At 47.0% G+C, this 19,577-nt stretch overlaps 3 protein-coding genes across 6 annotated transcripts; 1 reads left to right on the top strand and 2 right to left on the bottom strand.

The window, feature by feature from the left end:
• Nucleotides 1–274: 274 nt before the first annotated feature.
• LOC124475267 (tissue-type plasminogen activator-like) lies at nucleotides 275–3,416 on the bottom strand. Its single transcript, XM_047031733.1, has 11 exons — nucleotides 3,233–3,416; nucleotides 2,938–2,992; nucleotides 2,734–2,835; nucleotides 2,348–2,501; nucleotides 2,164–2,261; nucleotides 1,998–2,048; nucleotides 1,722–1,911; nucleotides 1,411–1,562; nucleotides 1,178–1,318; nucleotides 942–1,090; nucleotides 275–856 (listed from the first exon to the last, which is right to left on the bottom strand). The coding sequence occupies exons 1-11, from the start codon at nucleotides 3,287–3,289 to the stop codon at nucleotides 662–664; spliced, it is 1,344 nt and encodes a 447-aa protein (XP_046887689.1). The 5' UTR covers nucleotides 3,290–3,416; the 3' UTR covers nucleotides 275–661.
• Nucleotides 3,417–3,529: 113 nt separating this feature from the next.
• Nucleotides 3,530–15,694, top strand: hid1b (HID1 domain containing b). Of its 4 annotated transcripts, none has more exons than XM_047031688.1 (19): nucleotides 3,530–4,544; nucleotides 5,380–5,529; nucleotides 5,932–6,102; nucleotides 7,624–7,734; nucleotides 9,839–9,945; nucleotides 10,179–10,295; nucleotides 10,403–10,625; nucleotides 10,766–10,822; nucleotides 10,920–11,060; nucleotides 11,720–11,810; nucleotides 12,045–12,196; nucleotides 12,460–12,538; nucleotides 12,637–12,801; nucleotides 12,971–13,201; nucleotides 13,374–13,657; nucleotides 13,753–13,842; nucleotides 13,960–14,051; nucleotides 14,200–14,358; nucleotides 14,855–15,694. In XM_047031688.1, the coding sequence occupies exons 1-19, from the start codon at nucleotides 4,479–4,481 to the stop codon at nucleotides 14,916–14,918; spliced, it is 2,550 nt and encodes an 849-aa protein (XP_046887644.1). In that variant the 5' UTR covers nucleotides 3,530–4,478; the 3' UTR covers nucleotides 14,919–15,694. The 4 variants fall into 4 exon arrangements, with proteins under 4 accessions (XP_046887644.1, XP_046887643.1, XP_046887646.1 ...); XM_047031687.1 differs by having other exon boundaries at nucleotides 7,621–7,734; XM_047031690.1 differs by lacking the exons at nucleotides 3,530–4,544; nucleotides 5,380–5,529; nucleotides 5,932–6,102 and adding an exon at nucleotides 6,824–6,933.
• A 90-nt stretch (nucleotides 15,695–15,784) lies between these two features.
• Nucleotides 15,785–19,525, bottom strand: LOC124475257 (proton channel OTOP3-like). Its single transcript, XM_047031719.1, has 7 exons — nucleotides 18,764–19,525; nucleotides 18,231–18,367; nucleotides 18,074–18,132; nucleotides 17,783–17,934; nucleotides 16,779–17,467; nucleotides 16,445–16,624; nucleotides 15,785–16,044 (listed from the first exon to the last, which is right to left on the bottom strand). Exons 1-7 carry the CDS (start codon nucleotides 19,110–19,112, stop codon nucleotides 15,874–15,876), a joined length of 1,737 nt encoding a protein of 578 aa, XP_046887675.1. The 5' UTR covers nucleotides 19,113–19,525; the 3' UTR covers nucleotides 15,785–15,873.
• Between the last annotated feature and the right edge of the window lie 52 nt (nucleotides 19,526–19,577).

The raw sequence follows: 19,577 nt of genomic DNA, 5'->3' as shown, positions 1-19,577 counted from the left end.
GACCGGATGTTCACTCTGATATTAGTTATTGATAGGTACTGTGCAACTAGCACATGAAACTTGCTTGGGTCATGTTGTGAGTTAAAAAAAGATTTGAGAAAAAACATCTCAAGATTGAAAATTATTTTGAAAAAAGGTTTATACAAAAAGGTTCAAAAGGTTGAAAGTGAGGTTCGGGGTTTGAAAATAAAGAAATGATAATGTTTCAAAAAATGTGAAACTAAGAATATTGGTAAATATGGCGTTGTGCTGCTTCAAGTATGACAAATCATAGTTTCATTAATCACACACAGATTTTATTTATAAAAAACAGACAGACGGATAAAATATTAGAGTCACATCATGATTATGTACATATAGTTGTTCTACATGTAAAACCAAAATAAGAATGATTATGGACATCAGTGTTATATTTATCAACATCAGTTATGAAAGTTTAAAAAGTATTTTCCCTTTTGACCACAAAACAGCATGGGAACACTGTGTATCGCACAACAAATTATACAGTAGGTAGCACAACTGAAATACTTTATAAATACATTCAATTTACATAAAAAACACAATTCAAAAGTCCAATAGAGGGCCAATAGTTTGCTGAGAACTAGAAGTATTCTGATTTGTCAAGCACACTGATTTACTCTGTTTTCAGAGTGACTTCAAGTCACTTTAAAGGGAACATGGAACCTGACGTTATGGACGACAGGCCAGTCTTTTCCTCTACCCATCGGTTGTAGTTAGTGACTGTGGTGTAGACGCCTGGCCGGTATCCCCTGGCACACCCATCACCCCAACTGATGATGCCGAAGAGGAACATCCGATTATCCACCTCACACACCAAAGGCCCCCCCGAGTCTCCCTGGGGAAGAGAGATCCATGTCAGTGAGGGGGGTAAACGAATGCGGAACGCCACAATGTTTGAACAAGATGACTACTTGACAGACCTTGCAAGCGTCTCGACTCCAGTCAGGCACACCAGCACAGAACATATTATCCGTGATCAGGTTTCCGTAGTATTCCTTTCCTTGGCACACACGCTTGGCCAACAGATTCACTTTGGCCTCTCTCAGGTACTGCGAGTTGTACCATAAACCTGAAACACAAAGCCATTCTGTTGAGGACTGAAAATCAATGGTGGGTGTGTGATAATACATGTCTGAATTATAGGTCTTTGACCCACCTTGCCTCTCCTTGCCGTAGCCGGCAATCTCACAAGAGATTCCAGGATGTAGAGTCTGCCCAGCTGGTGCTAGACACACAGTCTTTACAGAGCTTGTCTGCTCTGCACATTGGCCCTCCGTAGCCCTCAGCTTCAGCAATGCTGGGGAAACATGAGTCCTCAAACATTAGACTGAAGGCTCTACAGGATAGGCTTTTATATACTGTAGATGAGGACAACCTTGGCACACTAACCAATGTCATTATTAAAATTCCCCTCGCTGTTGTCAAAGTCGGCGTGGATTATAACCTCTTCCACCTGAAATGTTTGTTCATTGGTGTCATCGGTTTCATTGATTGCACTTTTCCCCAGTGTGACAGAAAACCGCCGAGCTTTGGTAAAAGAACTGGGGGAAAAAAAACATACATTTCAGTGCCTGGTTCCAAATATCGTCCTGCGGGAGACTCGTAAATGAACAGAAAGCCTGAACGAATGTGCGATTCCCTGCGGCTTCTCCGCAGTAACCCAGCCGGTGTTGACTTTCAGGAAATCTCAGAAGCCTTACCCGTCAGGAAAGCAGTGGGCGGCCGTGAGGACCCAGCAGGGAGATATCAAGCTTCCTCCGCAGCGGAACGCCCTCTTCTGAGACCTACCCTTCCAAAATATGGCAGCTATCCATGGGTGGGATTCCACAGCTGCAGCTGTCCCCCCAACAATCTTCATCTGCCCTCTGGGACGCTGGCCACATGTGGTTACTGGAAGACAAGTTTGCCATGGTGTCATTAATCAAGACCATAAACACCTACACATCAAGCTTGTTCAGATTGAAAACGGACTCTACCTGTGTTAGGCTTAGTGGAGTGATGTTCCGGTGGACCGGTCGGATCAAAACCTACACATTTGAAGTGTGTTTTTAATAAAGGGGATGTCGATGATTTAAAAAAAACTTCCAAGCCTCACAATTAGAGAAGAGAAAATAAAATATGTTCACTATAATATTCACTTACTTGTGCCAAAGTCACACCGAGGAATATCACAATATTCCTGAACCAGCAGATGACCCTTCATGACGTGACACCATGGACGACGTCTGAAGTGCAGGTTTCTAAAGATCAGACATCAGACATCTATCAAATCCAATAGCCCTGCATCCCACTCTATAATACACAGATCTACGTCTTCATCTCCTACCTGCAGTAGTTATGTCTTCCTGCGCGGACATCTGATGTCATCAGACTCTCTCTGGTGTCAAAGTCCCATTCCACACACTGTAGACCGCTCTTAGCATGAGACATTGTGCCTCTGTAATATAGACCAATGCCGTTGTAACAGCTGGCGGTAGTATCTAAAGAAATGGAGAAAAGTCAGATGGCTGAGCGGTTAGGGAATCAGTCTATTAATCAGAAGGTTGCCGGTTCGAGTCCCGGCCATGCAAAATGTACTTACTGTAAGTCACTCTGGATGAGAGCGTCTGCTAAATGACAAAATGTAAATGTAGAAAAGTAGCCGTTTGACGACCCCCATTTATTCCAAGGAATAGCAGACATGTTCCACGGCTGTAAGGTAACAGTCCTCACCTGTCTCACAGCTTTTCCCCATGAACCCTTCAGCACATGCGCAGAACATGTGGTCTCCACTCAGGGAGGGGATTGAAGTGCCTCCATTGAGGCAGATTCCACCTGCAGAAGGTGTTGAGTGAACGTCAATCCAAGAGCATGAGTCAGGCACCGTCAACGCGCATTAAAGTCATTGAGGCGGAGTAGACGCATGCTTGACTGTACCTGATCTTCCTATGGAGAAATGAAAAGAGATCCTTCTGTTCTGTCTCAACAAGCCCTACAAAGAAAAGGAAAAAAAGATGGAATGAATTTTTGTGTTCATACTGAACAAACAATGTTTTCCAACAGAACCCCAAGCATGAGCAACTTTGTGCAAGGTTAGAACCAAAAGGGAAAAATGTATAATCAAATACCAAAACAAAACAGGTAAAACCAAGGAAAAACTAGGCAAAACAGTTACAGGTAAAAAAGTATAACAGAACAAAATATGTTGAATAAGTAAAAAGTGTATAGTCACCGCGTCTGTCATTGCCACAGCTGTCAGCACTGTGGTTAAAATAAGTAAGACCGTCATCTTTTCTGTTCTTACACTACATCCATATATATTTTAAGTTTCTAAAAGAATTAAAAGAATTCAAACTGGGTATCAGTCAAAGCAAAGCTCTAGTTGGGTTTGTAGGGTCTTGTCCTCTGGCTTGTGTCTCTCTGCAGGGAACACAACCTCCTTATGTGAGGTGGGAGGAGTTGTTTGGATGGGAGGAGGTTGTTTGACATCCTGACACATTTAGACATGTCTCATTTCCATTAAGAAAAAGTGTGGGAGAAGAAAATGATGAATATTTTGTTTACTCATCCTAACCCGAATTCAGATAGATAATATATTCAGGAGCTTGCCAGAATTGTCCTAACAAAAAAAGAGTTCAAATGTGTAGCTTTTCTTAAACAGGGTGCAGCTGAAAATGGATGTTTGGCATCATTTTCCTGGATTGAATTGAGAAGTTATGTTTTGTAACTTTTTCTAGTATTTCTAGTTACAGAGTTCCCTCCCCAGTTAGACCCACGCCCTGTGACGGCACAGTGGGTCACACCAGTGTTTCCATGAGAACCATTAAACAGATATTAGTTTGTCACTGCCAATGGCCAAGTGATATCAAGCAATGAGAGTGACAACAATGTAGTCCACTCTTCTCAAGATTGAGGTAGCCTAAACAACAGGCCACAAATAACGGTCAACGTGAACATTTTGAAATTCTTGTAATCAGAAGCACCAGGCGACTTCGTTGTTTTTCTTCAATAAACGTTAACAATTTTGTAGTCTACTGCGCCACCTAGAGGCATATTTCTCCACAGAGTAAGGATTGCCCATCCGCACCTTACAAGTGTGGTTTAGCTTACCTCTATCACACGGAGTCACTTTTACTCTGCTGTCGAAAATAAGAAATAACGAATGAGAAAATTAGTGTTTTGAATTCGAGGAAAATGGTGATGATGTTTCACATTTCTGGTCAGTGTTGACTCACGTAATTTACAAGTAAAAATTGTTGCGGATTCATCTTAATGTGTAAAAGGTTAATGGCACGCCAGTGAATGAAAAATAAAGCAAATATGTACATTTGGATCCCGGAAGTCGTGCTGTGTGGATCCTGCTTAGCTCAAATCCTACTGAGTGGGAGAGCAGAGCAGCTGTCAGAGGTGGATGAGAGAGATTATCCACGACTCACCGCTACAGGCGCTTCATGCGAAGCAAGTAGTTGTTCTGGAAAATGGGCAACGCTGATTCCAAACTTCACTTCCGAAAAGCAGTGATACAGCTCACAACCAAAACACAGGTTGGTTGAATAAAACACATTTGGTATATTATATTTAGGCGACATAATATTGGGTCATTCCATGAAAGATAAAGATAGTAGTTCGAGTGCCACATGGTGGGATAAATTTCAGCCTGACGCATGACTGAGAGATGGTTGACACTATAACTGCATTTTTACTAGCATTAAACGGTTGCGATCAAACGTTTAACTTTTTGGAGCTCGATGTGATATTTAAGTTTGTTTAGCCTATCTATGACGTTGGCATACGAATTGCTTACGTTGTCTGTGCTGTACATTACACGTAGGCTACACATTTCTCTCACCATTAGACCTATAACAATTCCTTTTGTATAGCTTTCAGTGGCAGGTGCATTTATTGTAAGGTAAACTTGATTCCCGGCTGTGGAGTCAAATTGATATAGCACATTTCTTAACACAAATGTTATGCTAATCGTTGTCGCACTATAATATGAAAATATGACGTATTATACATATTTAACCCATGATACGAACACATTTGAACATAATTAAGGTTTAGTAGGGAATCCATCAGAATAAAAATAAACAAACCTAAGGATGGGTTTACTTAATCATTTGAATGGAGACAAATTATATTTTACAGTGTGCGTCTATTATTTTATTTTTTTAAATAGTGGCTATCTTTAGTTCTAGTCCTCCACAGCCTTGTACAGCTGTGAATACTATATGAGTTAATAGCAGCATCACAACCCCTGTGCTCTTCACAGAGGGGTTTACGTAAGAGCCAGGACTGGCTTGAGATGAGGCACTCTCATTTACTGCTCTGGTCATGGGAAACGTTACAGAACCCTGTCTTGTGCCCCATCTCCCCCAGCCGGTGGAAGCCACAGATGATGCCTTCTGGGACCAGTTTTGGTCCGACACCGCCACCACAGTGCAGGACGTGTTTGCTCTTGTGCCTGCAGCTGAGATACGAGCTGTTAGAGAGGAATCCCCTTCAAACCTGGCAACCCTTTGCTACAAGGTAATGTGCGTCGTCAGACTGTCATCGTGTGTCTTGTCCCTGAAATTCCACAAACACATTTGAAGTGAGTGGCATGAGACGGACTGCTGGTTGGTGTCCCTGTTTGTCCCTGTCTGGTGTTTGATTATCTTTGCTGTGTCCAATATCATGGATACAGTCAGTGTGAGAGGAATGTGGCTGTTGGTTGTTCTCACGTAGTGGGGTCACCCCTTACAGGGGTTAGAGGTCACACATGTATCCCCGTGGAGTGCTGTATATTGAATTTTACTCTTGTGCCTTAGCGGTCTGCGAAATGAGCAAACAGTCAGCTCAGCCAATCCATCTCAACATTTGTTTGTGGATAATAATGTGCCTGGTCTTGTTTTCTGGTGTTGTAAGTGTTGTGTTACCTCTGGGTTTCAGGCAGTGGAGAAGCTCGTCCAGGGTGCAGAGTGCGGCTGTCAATCAGAGAAGGAGAGACGGACTGTCCTGAACTGCACCCGCCTGCTAACCCGCATCCTGCCCTACATCTTCGAGGATGCAGACTGGAGGGGGTTCTTCTGGTCCACAGTACCTGGAGCAGGGAGGGCAGGGGTGAGAGACTCGCGGGAAAACTAGCTCCAATTGCAGTGTTGATAACATAGATGCTGATGTCTTACATCATCTTCCTCACCATCCACCCCTCCGTACACCTTTGATAGATGGGGTTGAATTTCCGGACAGTGCTCCCATTGCTATCACCGAAAGGCAGTTTTCCTTCAATCGCTATGAGGAACTGTGGCATACAGTACATCGCAGTTGAAAGTATGCTGAATGATGCAAATTGGGTCAATTATTCACAGTCACGGTCGTTGTACATTTCAGAGAGAGGGTCTCTAGTCATTACTCCTGTGGGCTCCGAGATAAACGGCACGGCTCTTATCGGAAAGCGGAGAGAGATGACTCCTCTTCTCTGGAGAGTGTGTTCAGGCGCCTGAGGACGGAAAGATAGCCTGTCATTAACCAATCCCCACAGTTTGTGAACTCAGTGTGTGTGCAGGCAGCCCACACTTTCTGTCTATCTGGACTACTTTGTCTCAGCTGTGAGGTGATAGTTCACATGCTAGCTTCCTCAACCCTGCGGTTTGACTGCAGCACGTAAGGAATGCACTTAAAACACAGAACCAGTCCTTTGCTTCCGATAAGGCAACAAACCAAACATCTTTACTATGGTTACACCCCATACCATCAGTGAATTCACTCAGTTTGAGCACATCATGTATTGTCTGCTGTTTTTAAAGGTCTCTTGGCTGGTCTCTTCAAACAGATTGGATGTCAGTGGGTCAAGGTTAAGTTGTTTCCATGTGGAGGAAAAGGTTTGGAGTCCTGTTCCCAGCAGTCTGAGGTGACACATCGTCTGCTGGGGTGGTGAAGCCACAAGGACAGGTGGGCCTTTCTTTCTCAGCCGGGGGTTTGATCTGTCAACACCCCTTTAGCTGGGTGGGGTTAAAGTATCTCAGCCCTTCACTCGAGAGCTAACCCTGCCTCTGCAGCCGGTTGGCAGGGGCTGTGATTTCCTGAACCTCCTGAGTGTTTTCAGACTTCCAGAGCAGGTGGAAAGGGGTGGAAGATGAGTTTTGGTGGCTGGGGCTGTGGTGAGGTCACTGTTAGCCCAGGGAAGGCTTTGTGAGAGGGGGCCTTCCTTCCAAGGCTGCTGCTGGCTAGGCTAGCCTGGGTCTCCTGTTACCTAGAGAGGGAACACTGGTCATATTGTCTCTCTCCTTCCAGTCTGGAGGTTGAATTGGGGAGGTATTAAATAACCTTTAATTAAAGTGTTAGACCGGGTGAATGCGGACCGGCAGTGTAAAAGTGCTACTCCTCGTACAGTAAACCTGCTGATTGGAAACGTTTTGGTCCTCAGTGCGTGAGAGATACCTCATGAGAGTACTTTCAAAGCTCTTTTATGTTTTACCCTAAGAATGCTGACTGTTGGACTTTATTTCCTGCCCCAACGTATTGCAACCGAACCTGTTATTCTTTGAAATGCTTCACTTCATTTCCTCCCAACGGATTGCGACAGAACCTGTATGAGTTGTGTATGTTAATAATTGACGATGGTTATTTGTCCCCTAGCAGGAAGAAGGTGATGACGAGGGCCGACCTCTGGCTGAGTCTCTGCTGATGGCCGTCGCTGACCTGCTCTTCTGTCCTGACTTCACCGTCCACAGTCACAGGAAGAGTGGCCCTGTGAGTCCACACGCACACACACACACACACACCCTTACACACACACACCCTTACACGCACACACCCTTACACACATACACTCTCTCTCTTCTCCCCATCATTCAATGGCACTTTTTTGGCAAACGCACAAATGTGCCCCCCAAACCAGACTGGTTTATTACATTCTCAGTGCACCTGGGCTCCACACAACAGCCAGTGTTGAGAATCACATAGAGGAAATGACCTTTTGTGTCGCCTGTAGCTGATGATGATCCTCCGTGAGAAATGACCTGCAACAAACATTTTGCTGCCCCCTTTGATTGAGAAACCTAAACATTTAGTTTCAAACATTGCTTATGATGGAAAATAACTGGATCTGGAGAGAAAAAACAGTAGAAGAGTGTTTACAGGAACTAGTGTTTACTTTTATGCACACTTCCAAATATGCGTGTCTATCAGGTCAAATCTATGCTATTACCCCTGTTGTTATGCCCTGTGGCGAACACTACTCAACCCCCCGTGAGGCCCCCCCTGGTTACCTGCTAGGGTTAATGAGTGACGGTCAGGTCTGCTGGGAAAGAGAGGTGTGCCGTGTTTGTGAACTGGGCTGAGGAAAGGACAGAGCTCCTTATCCACTGAGCAAACACCAACAGTCTTGCTGTGTGGAGGAGGTGAGAGAAAATGGCTGCCTGTCTGATCCTCTGGATAACCCTAACCTTCTCTCTATCTCTCTCTATCTCTCTCTTTCTCAATCTCTCTCTTTCTTTTTCACTCTCAATCACTCAGAGCCACTTAAGGAAATGTCACACCAAGTTAGAAATCATGTTAGTGGAGAACTGCCAGAGGTGTTATTCGTCCCTGCTGCTTGAAGGACTCGCTAATCACACGCACAGGTGTACACACACAGACACACATGTGTACACACACACACACTAAAGCAGCGATTCCCAAGCTGTGGCAGTGAGTAGTCCATTAGAGTAATACAGGTGGACTGCCCAACCAATGAAAACTTAAATATAAAAATGAATAAATATACAAATATGTATGTGTACTGTTGGTAAATCAATATTAAAATTCTTACTACCGGTAATTTTAAAATGACATTTTGCCTGGTTTTACGAGGACTTCGGGTCGTCTTTCCGAAATGATAATCAACAATGTACATAGGATTCTATGTTACTGCCCTTCAAGCAAAGTAAAAGTACAATTGTACGTGGGGCCTTTTTAAAAAAAAAACTTTTATTTGGGGGGGTGGCCTGAACCAATCGCGGGGCCCTAAACAAATGTTTTGTTTGTTGATTGGGTCAGGCCGGCTCTTCACATTCAGATTTAGGTAGTGTACACAATGTAGTTAACTCTGTTAACTTACAAACATACTGTCACATGTTTATAAGAAATTGGTCCATAGTGATATGTATTAAAATGTCAGTCCCAGTTATCTCGTATGAGGTCTTGTAGGTTATTTTTGGCTGAGTGTCCGGCTTGCTCTGCATGCCGAGGCCCAAAGCAAGCGTATGTGGGAACACTGGCTCCCCGCTCCGCCCTGCCTCCGCTCCGCCCTGCCCCCGCTCCGCCCTGCCCCCGCTCCGCCCTGCCTCGCTGGGTCACTTGTCTTGATGTTGGAAATAACTGTCAACACTGCGTGCCGACATCCAAGCACTGTCTCCTCTCTTGGGTGTGACCTTGTGTGGTCTTTCGCCGTCGTATACCCAACATCACTTTGTTTCACAGGAAACACTGTAAACACGTCATATTAATTTTTGCTTTACTGTTTTATGTCAGTATTACGTTTTACCTCAGCAGAAGATGGTAGAAAATAATATGGTTGTGGAGTGTAGCCTTTTGGAATGAAACCATTACCCCTCTGTTTGAACCCGAACCCTAACCCTGGATCAGCACCCAGGACAGTGTCAACATAACTGCTCATCTGTGTATGTCAGGAATCCAGAATCTGCACCCTCATCATTACCTGTTCAGTCTCACACATGAATATGTCTTCTGCCATCTCCACACTTTATTCTGGCTCACTGCTCTGCTCATTCCAGATAAGCAGTTGGAGTTATTTTTTCCTATCTCATGGAAATGTGGTGGTAGCCTTGGCTGAAGGGCTGTTCTCTCTGTGCAGGACCAGGCCGAGGACATGCAGTCCATAGACAGCTGTGAGTACATCTGGGAGGCCGGAGTGGGCTTCGCCCAGTCCCCCCCCCTCAACTACATCCACGACCTCAACAGGTGAGCTAGCCGGCAGCAATCTTTCGCTTTCTCTCTCTTGTTTCTCTCTCTTGTTTCTCTCTCTCTTGTTTCTCTCTTGTTTCTCTCTCTTGTTTCTGTCTGTTACTCTCTCTCTTGTTTCTCTCTCTTGTTTCTCTCTTTTGTTTCTGTCTGCTTCTCTCTCTCTCCCTCTTCCTTCAGTTCTGTCTCCACCCCTCCGTCTGGAGAGCTAGCGGTCTGATTTCTGTGTTTAGGACGGAGCTCCTGAAGCTGCTGCTAACCTGCTTCTCTGAGGCCATGTACCTGGCCCCCTCCTCTGACAACAACATCCTCAACCCCTGGGTGACGTTCTTCAGCTCCACAGACAACAGGTAGCACACACGCACACGCACACGCACACACAAACGCAAACGCACCCCCATGATCTACGACACCTCCGTCTCCGCTCCCGCCCCTCCCCCCACCTCCTCCCTCTCAGACACGCCCTGCCTCTCTTCACCTCCCTGCTCAACGTGGTGTGTGCCTACGACCCGGTGGGCTACGGCATCCCCTACAACCACCTGCTGGTCTCCGACTACCGGGAGCAGCTGGTGGAGCACGCCGTCCAGATCCTCATCGTCACTCTGGAGCACGAGGCCGCCACCGTCGTCCTCCCAGACGCGGACCCCTCGGAGTCCCCCTCCACCATGGAGGAGCAGGAGGTGAGACTGACCGTCCACTGTCCTTCATCGCTGGGGAAGAGTCTGGATCCTCATGGATTCATAGGTTGGGTGGAATCCTTTGAATAGAATCCCTGTCTTGTGACTAAAGATTCTCACTAAAGATGTTCTTTCTTCCGCAGCCCGTAGGACCTGATAACCTGTTTGTGAACTACCTGTCCAGAATCCACAGAGAGGAGGTGAGAGGAGACCTACAAGTCCTATCGAATGCTCCTCACATTCTTGAGAGACGATCAGCAAAGGAGCTGACTGTTCTTTTGTCTCCTCGTCCTCCAGGACTTCAGCTTCATCCTGAAGGGCCTGGCTCGGCTGTTGACCAACCCCCTGGTCCAGACATATCTGCCAAACTCCACCAAGAAGATCCAGTTCCACCAGGAACTCCTGGTTCTCTTCTGGAAGCTCTGCGACTTTAATAAGGTTTGGAGTGCTAACTCGCCGTTTTTTACTCACAACCCGACCTGAACAAGTTTTTGTCAAAACATTTGTATATTTTTGGAAAATATTTTTTAAATTGTTTGTAACTTTTCTTTTCCTAAACCTTTTTTCGATTTTTTACATGGACATTTGTTTTTCCTCCTCCACCTAAACGCTTCCCAACAGCTGTGGTCATGGAGGAAGGTTCCCACAGCTTGTTATGGAAAGGGAAAGTTCTTCTTGTGGTTGTGTTTTCTAGTGTTATGTAGTGAAGGCAGCGTGAGTAGCATTGACTCATGTGTAGAGCACAGCTGTGTTGGAGGGCTGCCCTTTCTGTTGAACCGGGCCAGACTTCCCCATCGCTGCCATCGTGGACCTGAGGGGATCCTGCCCAGAGTCAGGCACTGTGCTATGCTCATTGTTTGAGCAATCCTGCATTTTGATGACATGACGGATGTTTTCATAACGTCTTGAGTTTCCTCGTTCAGGGTCCAGAGAACATTAAGTAAATGCTTTTCAACCTCTCAGTCAACAGTTTTTTTTTTTTTAGCTCCGGGCATTTCATTGAGTTCCACATTTCTAAGTAAGTCCCTGGCCCGGGATACAGTAGAATGGGCAAGCTCTTCACTATGTGTGTGTGTGTGTGTGTGTGTGTGTTTCAGAAGTTTTTGTTCTTTGTGCTGAAAAGCAGCGATGTCCTGGACATCCTGGTCCCAATCCTGTTCTACCTGAACGACGCCAGAGCGGATCAGTGTGAGTCATATTGCCCTCTCTATGACTCATAACGTCATACTGTGTGTGTGTGTCTGTGCTGCCCTCTCTCTGACTCATAACGTCATACTGTGTGTGTGTATGTGTGTGCTGCCCTCTCTATGACTCATAACGTCATACTGTGTGTGTGTATGTGTGTGCTGCCCTCTCTCTGACTCATAACGTCATAATGTGTGTGTGTGGTCTTGACCGTGAGCCCCTCTTGCCCGCTCGCAGCCTGCGTGGGTCTCATGCACATCGGCGTGTTCATCCTGTTGCTGCTCAGCGGAGAGAGAAACTTTGGCGTGCGTCTGAACAAGCCGTACTCGGTCCGGGTGCCCATGGACATCCCTGTGTTCACCGGGACTCACGCTGACCTCCTCATAATGGTGAGTCGCTCATGGACCCCCTCCATAGTCCTGGCTCGCACTGTATCGTCTAGGATCGTTTTCCTCCTCTAGGGAGTTTTTCTGGGAGTTTTTCCTTGTCTTCCTTAAGGGTAGAGGTTGGTTGAGGGGCAGTTCTATGGGCATATGTGAAGCCCTCTGTGACATTGCTTGTAAAAAGGGCTGTACAAATTGATTTGATTTGAGATGGAAGTGAAGCTTGAGAAGAGTATTGTTCTAAATGCGTCCAAAATATTATCGTCTAGATCTTCCACAAAATCATCACCAGTGGTCACCAACGGCTGCAGCCCCTGTTTGACTGCCTGCTCACCATCATCGTGAACGGTGGGGATCTTAAATGAAACGCTCCCGTTGCCCCCTGGTGGCTGAACGTGTACACTGCAGTGTCCTGAGCGTACATGCTGTGCTCCTACCCTCCACAGTGTCTCCCTACCTAAAGAGTCTGTCCATGGTGGCAGCCAACAAGCTACTCCACCTCCTGGAGGCTTTCTCCACCACCTGGTTCCTCTTCTCCACCTCCCAGAACCACCACCTGGTCTTCTTCCTCCTGGAAGTCTTCAACAACATCATCCAGTACCAGTTTGATGGTAAATGGTTTGCTGGTCCTTGTTGTTGCCGATATGTAATCACACTTTAGCGCTTTAAGGTGGATAGCTCTGGATTTGTTAAGGGGACTTCTGGTGTGCAGTCAGTCAAAGTCCATAGAGTTCATAGAGAGAGATTTTCTCATCTGTTTGCGCGTTTTTTGTCTTTCAGGTAACTGTAACTTGGTGTATGCCATCATCCGCAAGCGCAGCATCTTCCACCAGCTGGCTAACCTGCCGTCCGACACGGCGTCCATCCAGACGGCCCTTCAGAAGAAGAAGAAGACAGCAGCCTCCGGCATGTCCCGCTCCTCCTCCCAGGAGATCAGCTCCATGCAGGGCTCTCGCCCCGCCATCCTGGCTGAGCCAGGCACCCTCAAAGCCAGCCTGGAGGCCACACCAGGTAGTCCCCTCTGTTGGTAGTCCCCACGGGGTGTTGTGGCTGTGCTGACCTTGACCCATGTCCTGTCTCTCAGTGGATAGCGGTTATTTGAGGTGTTGGGTTTTGGGTTGCTTTTTCAGAAGTCATGAGAAGTGTTTTTCTTCATAGCGTGGGTGATGTTTTGACCGCGCAGGTATCGACAAGCTGACGGAGACGACCCAAGTGTCTGAGGACGGCACCCTGGTTGCTCTGCAGCACAGCCGCTCTGCCCCGAACGCAGCTGCCGACCACAGCCGCTCTGCCCCGAACGCAGCTGCCGACCACAGCCGCTCTGCCCCAAACGCTGCCTCCGACCACAGCCGCTCTGCCCCAAACGCTGCCTCCGACCACAGCCGCTCTCCCCCGAACGCGGCTGCCGACAACAGCGGGATTGCGGCGCCCAGCGACACCGAGTCCAACTCGGAAAGAGAGAACGATGTGAGGACGACCCTGAGAGGGTTCTCTGTGGGTGATGGCCAGGTTTTTTACCGACCACGTCGTGAAACGGGCGTATCTTCTTGTTTTCCTGTCAGGAGATCTTCCAGTCAGGGTCAGCGACGCCCAGAAGTCGCATGTCGAGTGTCTCGTCATCTACCACGTACTGGACCCCCTCCCCAGACTGGGTGAGATATGCCGCCTCGTTAACATGAGGCTCTTACCTCTGAGGAGCCTGGTCAAAAGAGGATTTAGGAGTGGTACGATGTGGAACATTGCTGACCAGGTGTGATGTAATCTGTCAGGTGCTCTCCTGGAAGACTAAGCTTCCTCTGCAGACCATCATGAGGCTGCTACAAGTCCTGGTTCCTCAGGTGGAAAAAATCTGCATAGACAAGTAAGAGACAAGACCCTGCTGTTCCTCCAGGGGGCGCTGGGCCAGGATAGAGGATCAGACAAGGTTGTGGGGCTGAAAACAGAAAACCGTCCCGTAGAACAGCTTGACGAGAGAGTGATGTGTGTGTGTGTCTGGTTATCCTCTCAAGGGGTTTGACGGATGAATCGGAGATCCTGAAGTTCCTCCAGCATGGAACGTTGGTGGGCCTCCTCCCTGTTCCTCACCCCATCCTCATCAGGAAGTACCAGGCCAACGCAGGCACCGCCATGTGGTTCCGCACGTACATGTGGGGAGTCATCTACTTACGGTGAGCTAAACCTGGTCTAACCCTAAACCTGGTCTAACCCTAAACCTGGTCTAACCCTAACCCTAAACCTGGTCTAACCCTAACCCTAAACCTGGTCTAACCCTAAACCTGGTCTAACCCTAAACCTGGTCTAACCCTAACCCCTTTAGATCACCAGAACAATCACAAAAATTATTCAACTCTTATTTTAAACGTATTTAAAATAGTTATTTGGATTTGATTAAATTGTCATCGCACCCCCTTTAAGGCCAGAAAGTGAGCACTAGTACACTATGTGAAGAGCTGATTCCTAGAAGAAAATAATTCAATGGAAACTGTATTTGTATTTGTTTATTTCATTGTGTACCATCAGTCACTCTGTAACCTCAACACGTCAGTTGGTATGACAACTGCTGAATCCATGCCGTGAACTGCTTTGCGGTTGTCATGGTACTCCACTGGAGAATTTTAACAATTACTTTTTTTTCCTTCCGTCCTTGTGCTCCTGTTGCCACAGAAACGTGGATCCCCCAATCTGGTATGACACGGATGTCCGCCTGTTTGAGATCCAGAGGGTCTAGCTGAGATCAACAGGATCTGGGCAGCTTGTATTAACCTACTCCACCAGCACTGCCATCCTCCGAGCTGAACTGAAGTCTGAATGAGGCAGGAGGACAGAAGATTACAAGTGCCACATCTGTACAGAAATGAAGAATATACTTTTTTTTTTCTCTCAATCGGAAACATTGTAAATTATTAAACAACTCTTACTACATGCAGTTTAGTTTTCCTGTGACGGTTGTCAAGTTGGAAAATATAAAGTCACCCATCAATTAAGTCCTCTTCTTTCAACTCACTGTTCTATCATCCCACCTATTTGCCAAACACAAACAGTAGCTGTGGTTTCTAAATGCTTACAGTTGACTGTTTTTCTGATTGAATAGAAGATTTACTGCACATAGTTTCATCGTTGTCTTTTGATATATTTTTATGAGTGACTATCTCTCCTTTTCTTTCATCCCTGAGAAGCTCATTTTTTGTGTTTGAAGTTTGTAAGAAGAGAAGTAAGAACCTGGCAACCCATCACCTTGGTGACGGGGGAGGGGACCTGCCTTAGACAGGCCCTTAAGTGTTCTACTGTTTGTGAGAAAAGGAGGGTCATTGTGAATGTAATAATTTGTATAAGCATTAAGTTTTTGTGTTCTTAAGAATGTCAATAATTTCTAAAGGAGGGATAGAGGAGGAATGCGGCAGAGAATGATTGTTTCACCAATGATCGTACACAAACATTGTGTCATGAATATATTTGTGAAATACAATGTACAATAAATTAAATAACATGTCATTATCACTTTTAGCACGTAATATTACTTTTTCTTTGAGTAAGAATTTGGTCCAATGTTAACTAGTAATTACTAGACCGTAATTACTTTAAAAAAAAGATTTTTTTAACTGACGATCTACATACAGCATTTTTCAACATTTAACATTCAGATAAAGTGTCCCTCCCTCCAGTAGGGGTCAGTAATGTGGTGTTCAGGCAGTGATCAGCAGCTCCACCAGGGCTCCCACAGAGTGCATCCTGTAGAAGACCCCCAGGGGCTGGCCCAGGTTGACCAGCACGAACCAGGCGGTGAATCCAAAGAACTTCTTCCCCAAACCGTTCTCAAACTGGGGGTTGGCCCCGAAGGCAGGGATGACCCACAGCTGAGCATGCGGATAGATCAGAGAGGAAACATGTGTTGTTAAGTCAGGTGTCTGTAGGAGTCAGGTGGCTGAGTTGTTAGGGAATCGGGCTGGTAATCAGAAGGTTGCTCGTTTTGATTCCCGGCTGTGCCAAGTTATGTTGTGTCATTGGGCAAGGCACTTCACCCTACTTGCCTCGGGGGAATGTTCCTGTACTTACTGTACGTCGCTTTGGATAAGATGACTAAATGACTTCATGTAAATGTAAAATGTAAATGTTAACTAAATGTGCGTGCAAGGATAGGATATGATCACTGATCACCTCCAGCCACTCAACACCCCCATCACCACCAGACACACACACACACACACACACACACACACACACACACACACACACACACACACACAGGGACTGTACCATGATGTTTGACAGAATGAGAAAGGCACAGATCTCCTGCATGGCCCTCTTGGTCCAGGGCGCTTTGCCCCTCCCCCCCTGCGTCTCAGCTGGTGGGGCAGATGCACTTCCTCCCTCTGCGATGCAGATGTCTATCGACGGACTGACTTCGCTCATCTCCCCGTTGTCTTTCCTTTTCAGCTTTGGGACAAAAGAAGGGTTGAATGTGAGCATCAGTCACCTCATTTGGATAATCTTTATACATACATATATGTTTAGATGTTGTCACATGATGTAAAACATATATATACATATATATATATTTCCCATGACCTGTCCAGCTGGGAATACTTGCCTTGAATATGCTGCTTCTCTTTCTTTCTTTGCTTTTGGCGAGGGCCAGACTGGGATGTCTGTGGAGGCCCTCGATGATGAAGATTTTCTGGAGCAGAAGCTCCAGTAAGCTGAGGAGGGAGTAGGCGAGGTCCAGGCTTCCCAGGGCCCCGCTAGGCCCCAAAGCCAGGGCAGCCACCACGCAAAAGTAGGACAGGCCCAGCTGGCCCAGGGCGGCCCCCACCAGGAGGAGCACGTCCAGGCTACGCGTGGGGTTGTGTCCTCCCTCCGTGGCTCTCCTCTCCAGCTTGTGGACCAGCATGCCAGCCAAGCAGCAGATGGACATGACTGGCATCACAGCCAGATGGTAGCCGTAGAATATGAGGAAGGCTTTGGTACGGTGCTGGCGTTGGTCAACCCACACTTGATACAGGACGAAGGAAGCCGCCCCCGCTATGAGAACCAGAAAACCCAGCAGGGGGCCGAACAAGATCCCACCCTCGCGAACCATGTGTAGGGTCAGCTTCTGGCCGTGAGGGGGCTGGGGACCAGGACTCACCCTCCGACCCACGTTCTTCCACATGACGTAGAGCATGCAGCCAGCCATCAGGTAGAACTCTATGTTGAAGGGGTACAGGACTTCGTAGCCTTTCCGGAACACGAGGCAAACTGCACTCGCACTGCACTTGCATATGGTCGCATTGATCACACCTGCCATTTAAACATAGATTACCCAAATTTTTCACAAGCAAGACAGCTTGGGACAGGATTTCATGCATAGCGTTAGTGTATGGGACTGAATGGGGGGAATCTTGAATGTTCAGGACAAGGCTATCTAACCTGAAGATCTACCATCCTGTACTGTTGGTTTCTACTCCAATCGCAGTTGAAACAAACATGATTCAACTTGTCACCCAGCTAATGATTCGAGCCAGGCGTGCAGGATCAGGGTTAAAGTGAAAACCTGCAGGATGGTAGCTTGCCAGGAACAAGGTTGAGGATTCAAGCCTAGGTATAGAACCCTACCTGAGGAGCTTGGAATGCTATGTGAAGTGTTGGTAAAATCGTCTTTGTCATAATCATCCTTTTCTAACTCAATCTCCTGGTGCACTGTGTCTTCTGAGATGGCATGTAGCCACAGCAACAGGTCTGCACTCAGGGTCACCATGAGGCCAGACCTAGTGGACAATGAACACAAACACACACACACACACACACAGGGACAAACAGGCACAGTTTATGCAAATGTCCATTGACTCATTGAAAATAACGACAGCTGGGGGGTCACATATGTGTATCACGTGATACACGAGGCACCTGGTTATGATCTTGTGCTTGTGAATGCAGTCTTTGGAGTGAGCCCAGAGAAAATACATCTGCAGGAGTGAACACAGAAGAAGAACTTAGCCACAGTCCCTCAAGAGGACAAAGTGAGAGGGGTGTGAAAGCATCACAGACGCTTGACCATCCTCACCTGCAGCCCCAGGAAGGGAGCCTCGACAAAAGGGAAGATCACTTTAGCAGCTGGAGAACACTCGTTCATCAGGACGGCGTAGCCCATCCTGAAGACATGCAGCAGGAGACTCAACGCAGCAAAGAGCAGGAGGACCACTGGTAAGGGGAAGTCAACAAGAAAAATACATTTAGTCATTTAGCAGACGCTCTTATCCAGAGCGACTTACAGTAAGTACAGGGACTTTCCCCCCGAGGCAAGTAGGGTGAAGTGCCTTGCCCAAGGACACAACATCATTTGGCACGGCGGGGGATCGATCCGGCAGTCTTCGGATTACTAGCCCGACTCCCTCACCGCTCAGCCATCTGACTCCGAATACCTCACTTACTTGATAAACATTATGACAACAACATGTTTCGGAAAACCAACCAACCGGCATTTACAGGGGCTGATCGACCGTTATCATCTCTGGAGCAGGCGCTGTGCAAAGTTCTTAATGAACACAGTTTAGTGCCCTCTCTTGCTAGGTGTGGTGACATCAATGTTCCGCCTACCTCTGACGGGCGCACCCCCAGCATGGTGGTCTTTGTGTGGGGATCTCCCTGGTTTCTTCCTGGCCCACAGCAGGTACCACAGCATCCACCCCATGCTGAGGCCCATCAGGAGCAGTATGAACACCAGAGGCTCCTGGTGTTTCAGACCCTGTGGGTTGAAGGCCTGTCCAGCCACCAGCGCTGCCCCCAGCAGCACCACGTTGAGACCCAGCAGCCCGGAGATGAGGCGTCTGCCGCTGGGAGCCCACACCAGTACTGGGTCTCCGTCTGGGTCTGAGTCCTCCTTGCTCCTGGGATCTTCCTCGCCGTTCAGGTCCTTTCCCCAGGACACACCCGGCTCTGAAATCATGATTTCAGCTTTAGCACCGGTCTCGTCTCGAGTTCTTTACCGGTCCTTCTTCGTTTCCACGCTCCCCCCGGTCTGTCTAGCCTACTCTTTCTCTCACACACTCGGTTTCGTACGTGCCTTTCGCATGTTCTCCTTGACCTTCATAGGGACAATTGTGAACCTGAATGAGTTTCAGTTCATTGAATAATGGCATGTGTACTTTAGATCCTGTGGAAACATAGTCCCCTTCAGATTCAAGTGTTTACTCCCGCCCACACAAGGTGAGGGTGTGATCTATTAATCTTGGCGCACCTTTAAAACGAAGCACTTGAGTTTCTGCATAGATAACATTTCATTTTTTGGTTCAGTCAGTTGTCCAGTTGAGCAGTTGATCAATCAGTTAGGTGATCTGATGCCCCAAAGCTGTTAGCTTGTATGGGGTTCCCTGTCGGGATAGTACAATACGAGAGGAATAAGTCTTTGTTT

This window comes from Hypomesus transpacificus, chromosome 13 (genome assembly GCF_021917145.1).
Source record: "Hypomesus transpacificus isolate Combined female chromosome 13, fHypTra1, whole genome shotgun sequence".
NCBI classification, from domain to species: Eukaryota; Metazoa; Chordata; class Actinopteri; order Osmeriformes; family Osmeridae; genus Hypomesus; species Hypomesus transpacificus.
This window is presented reverse-complemented; position numbering and strand designations above follow the sequence as displayed.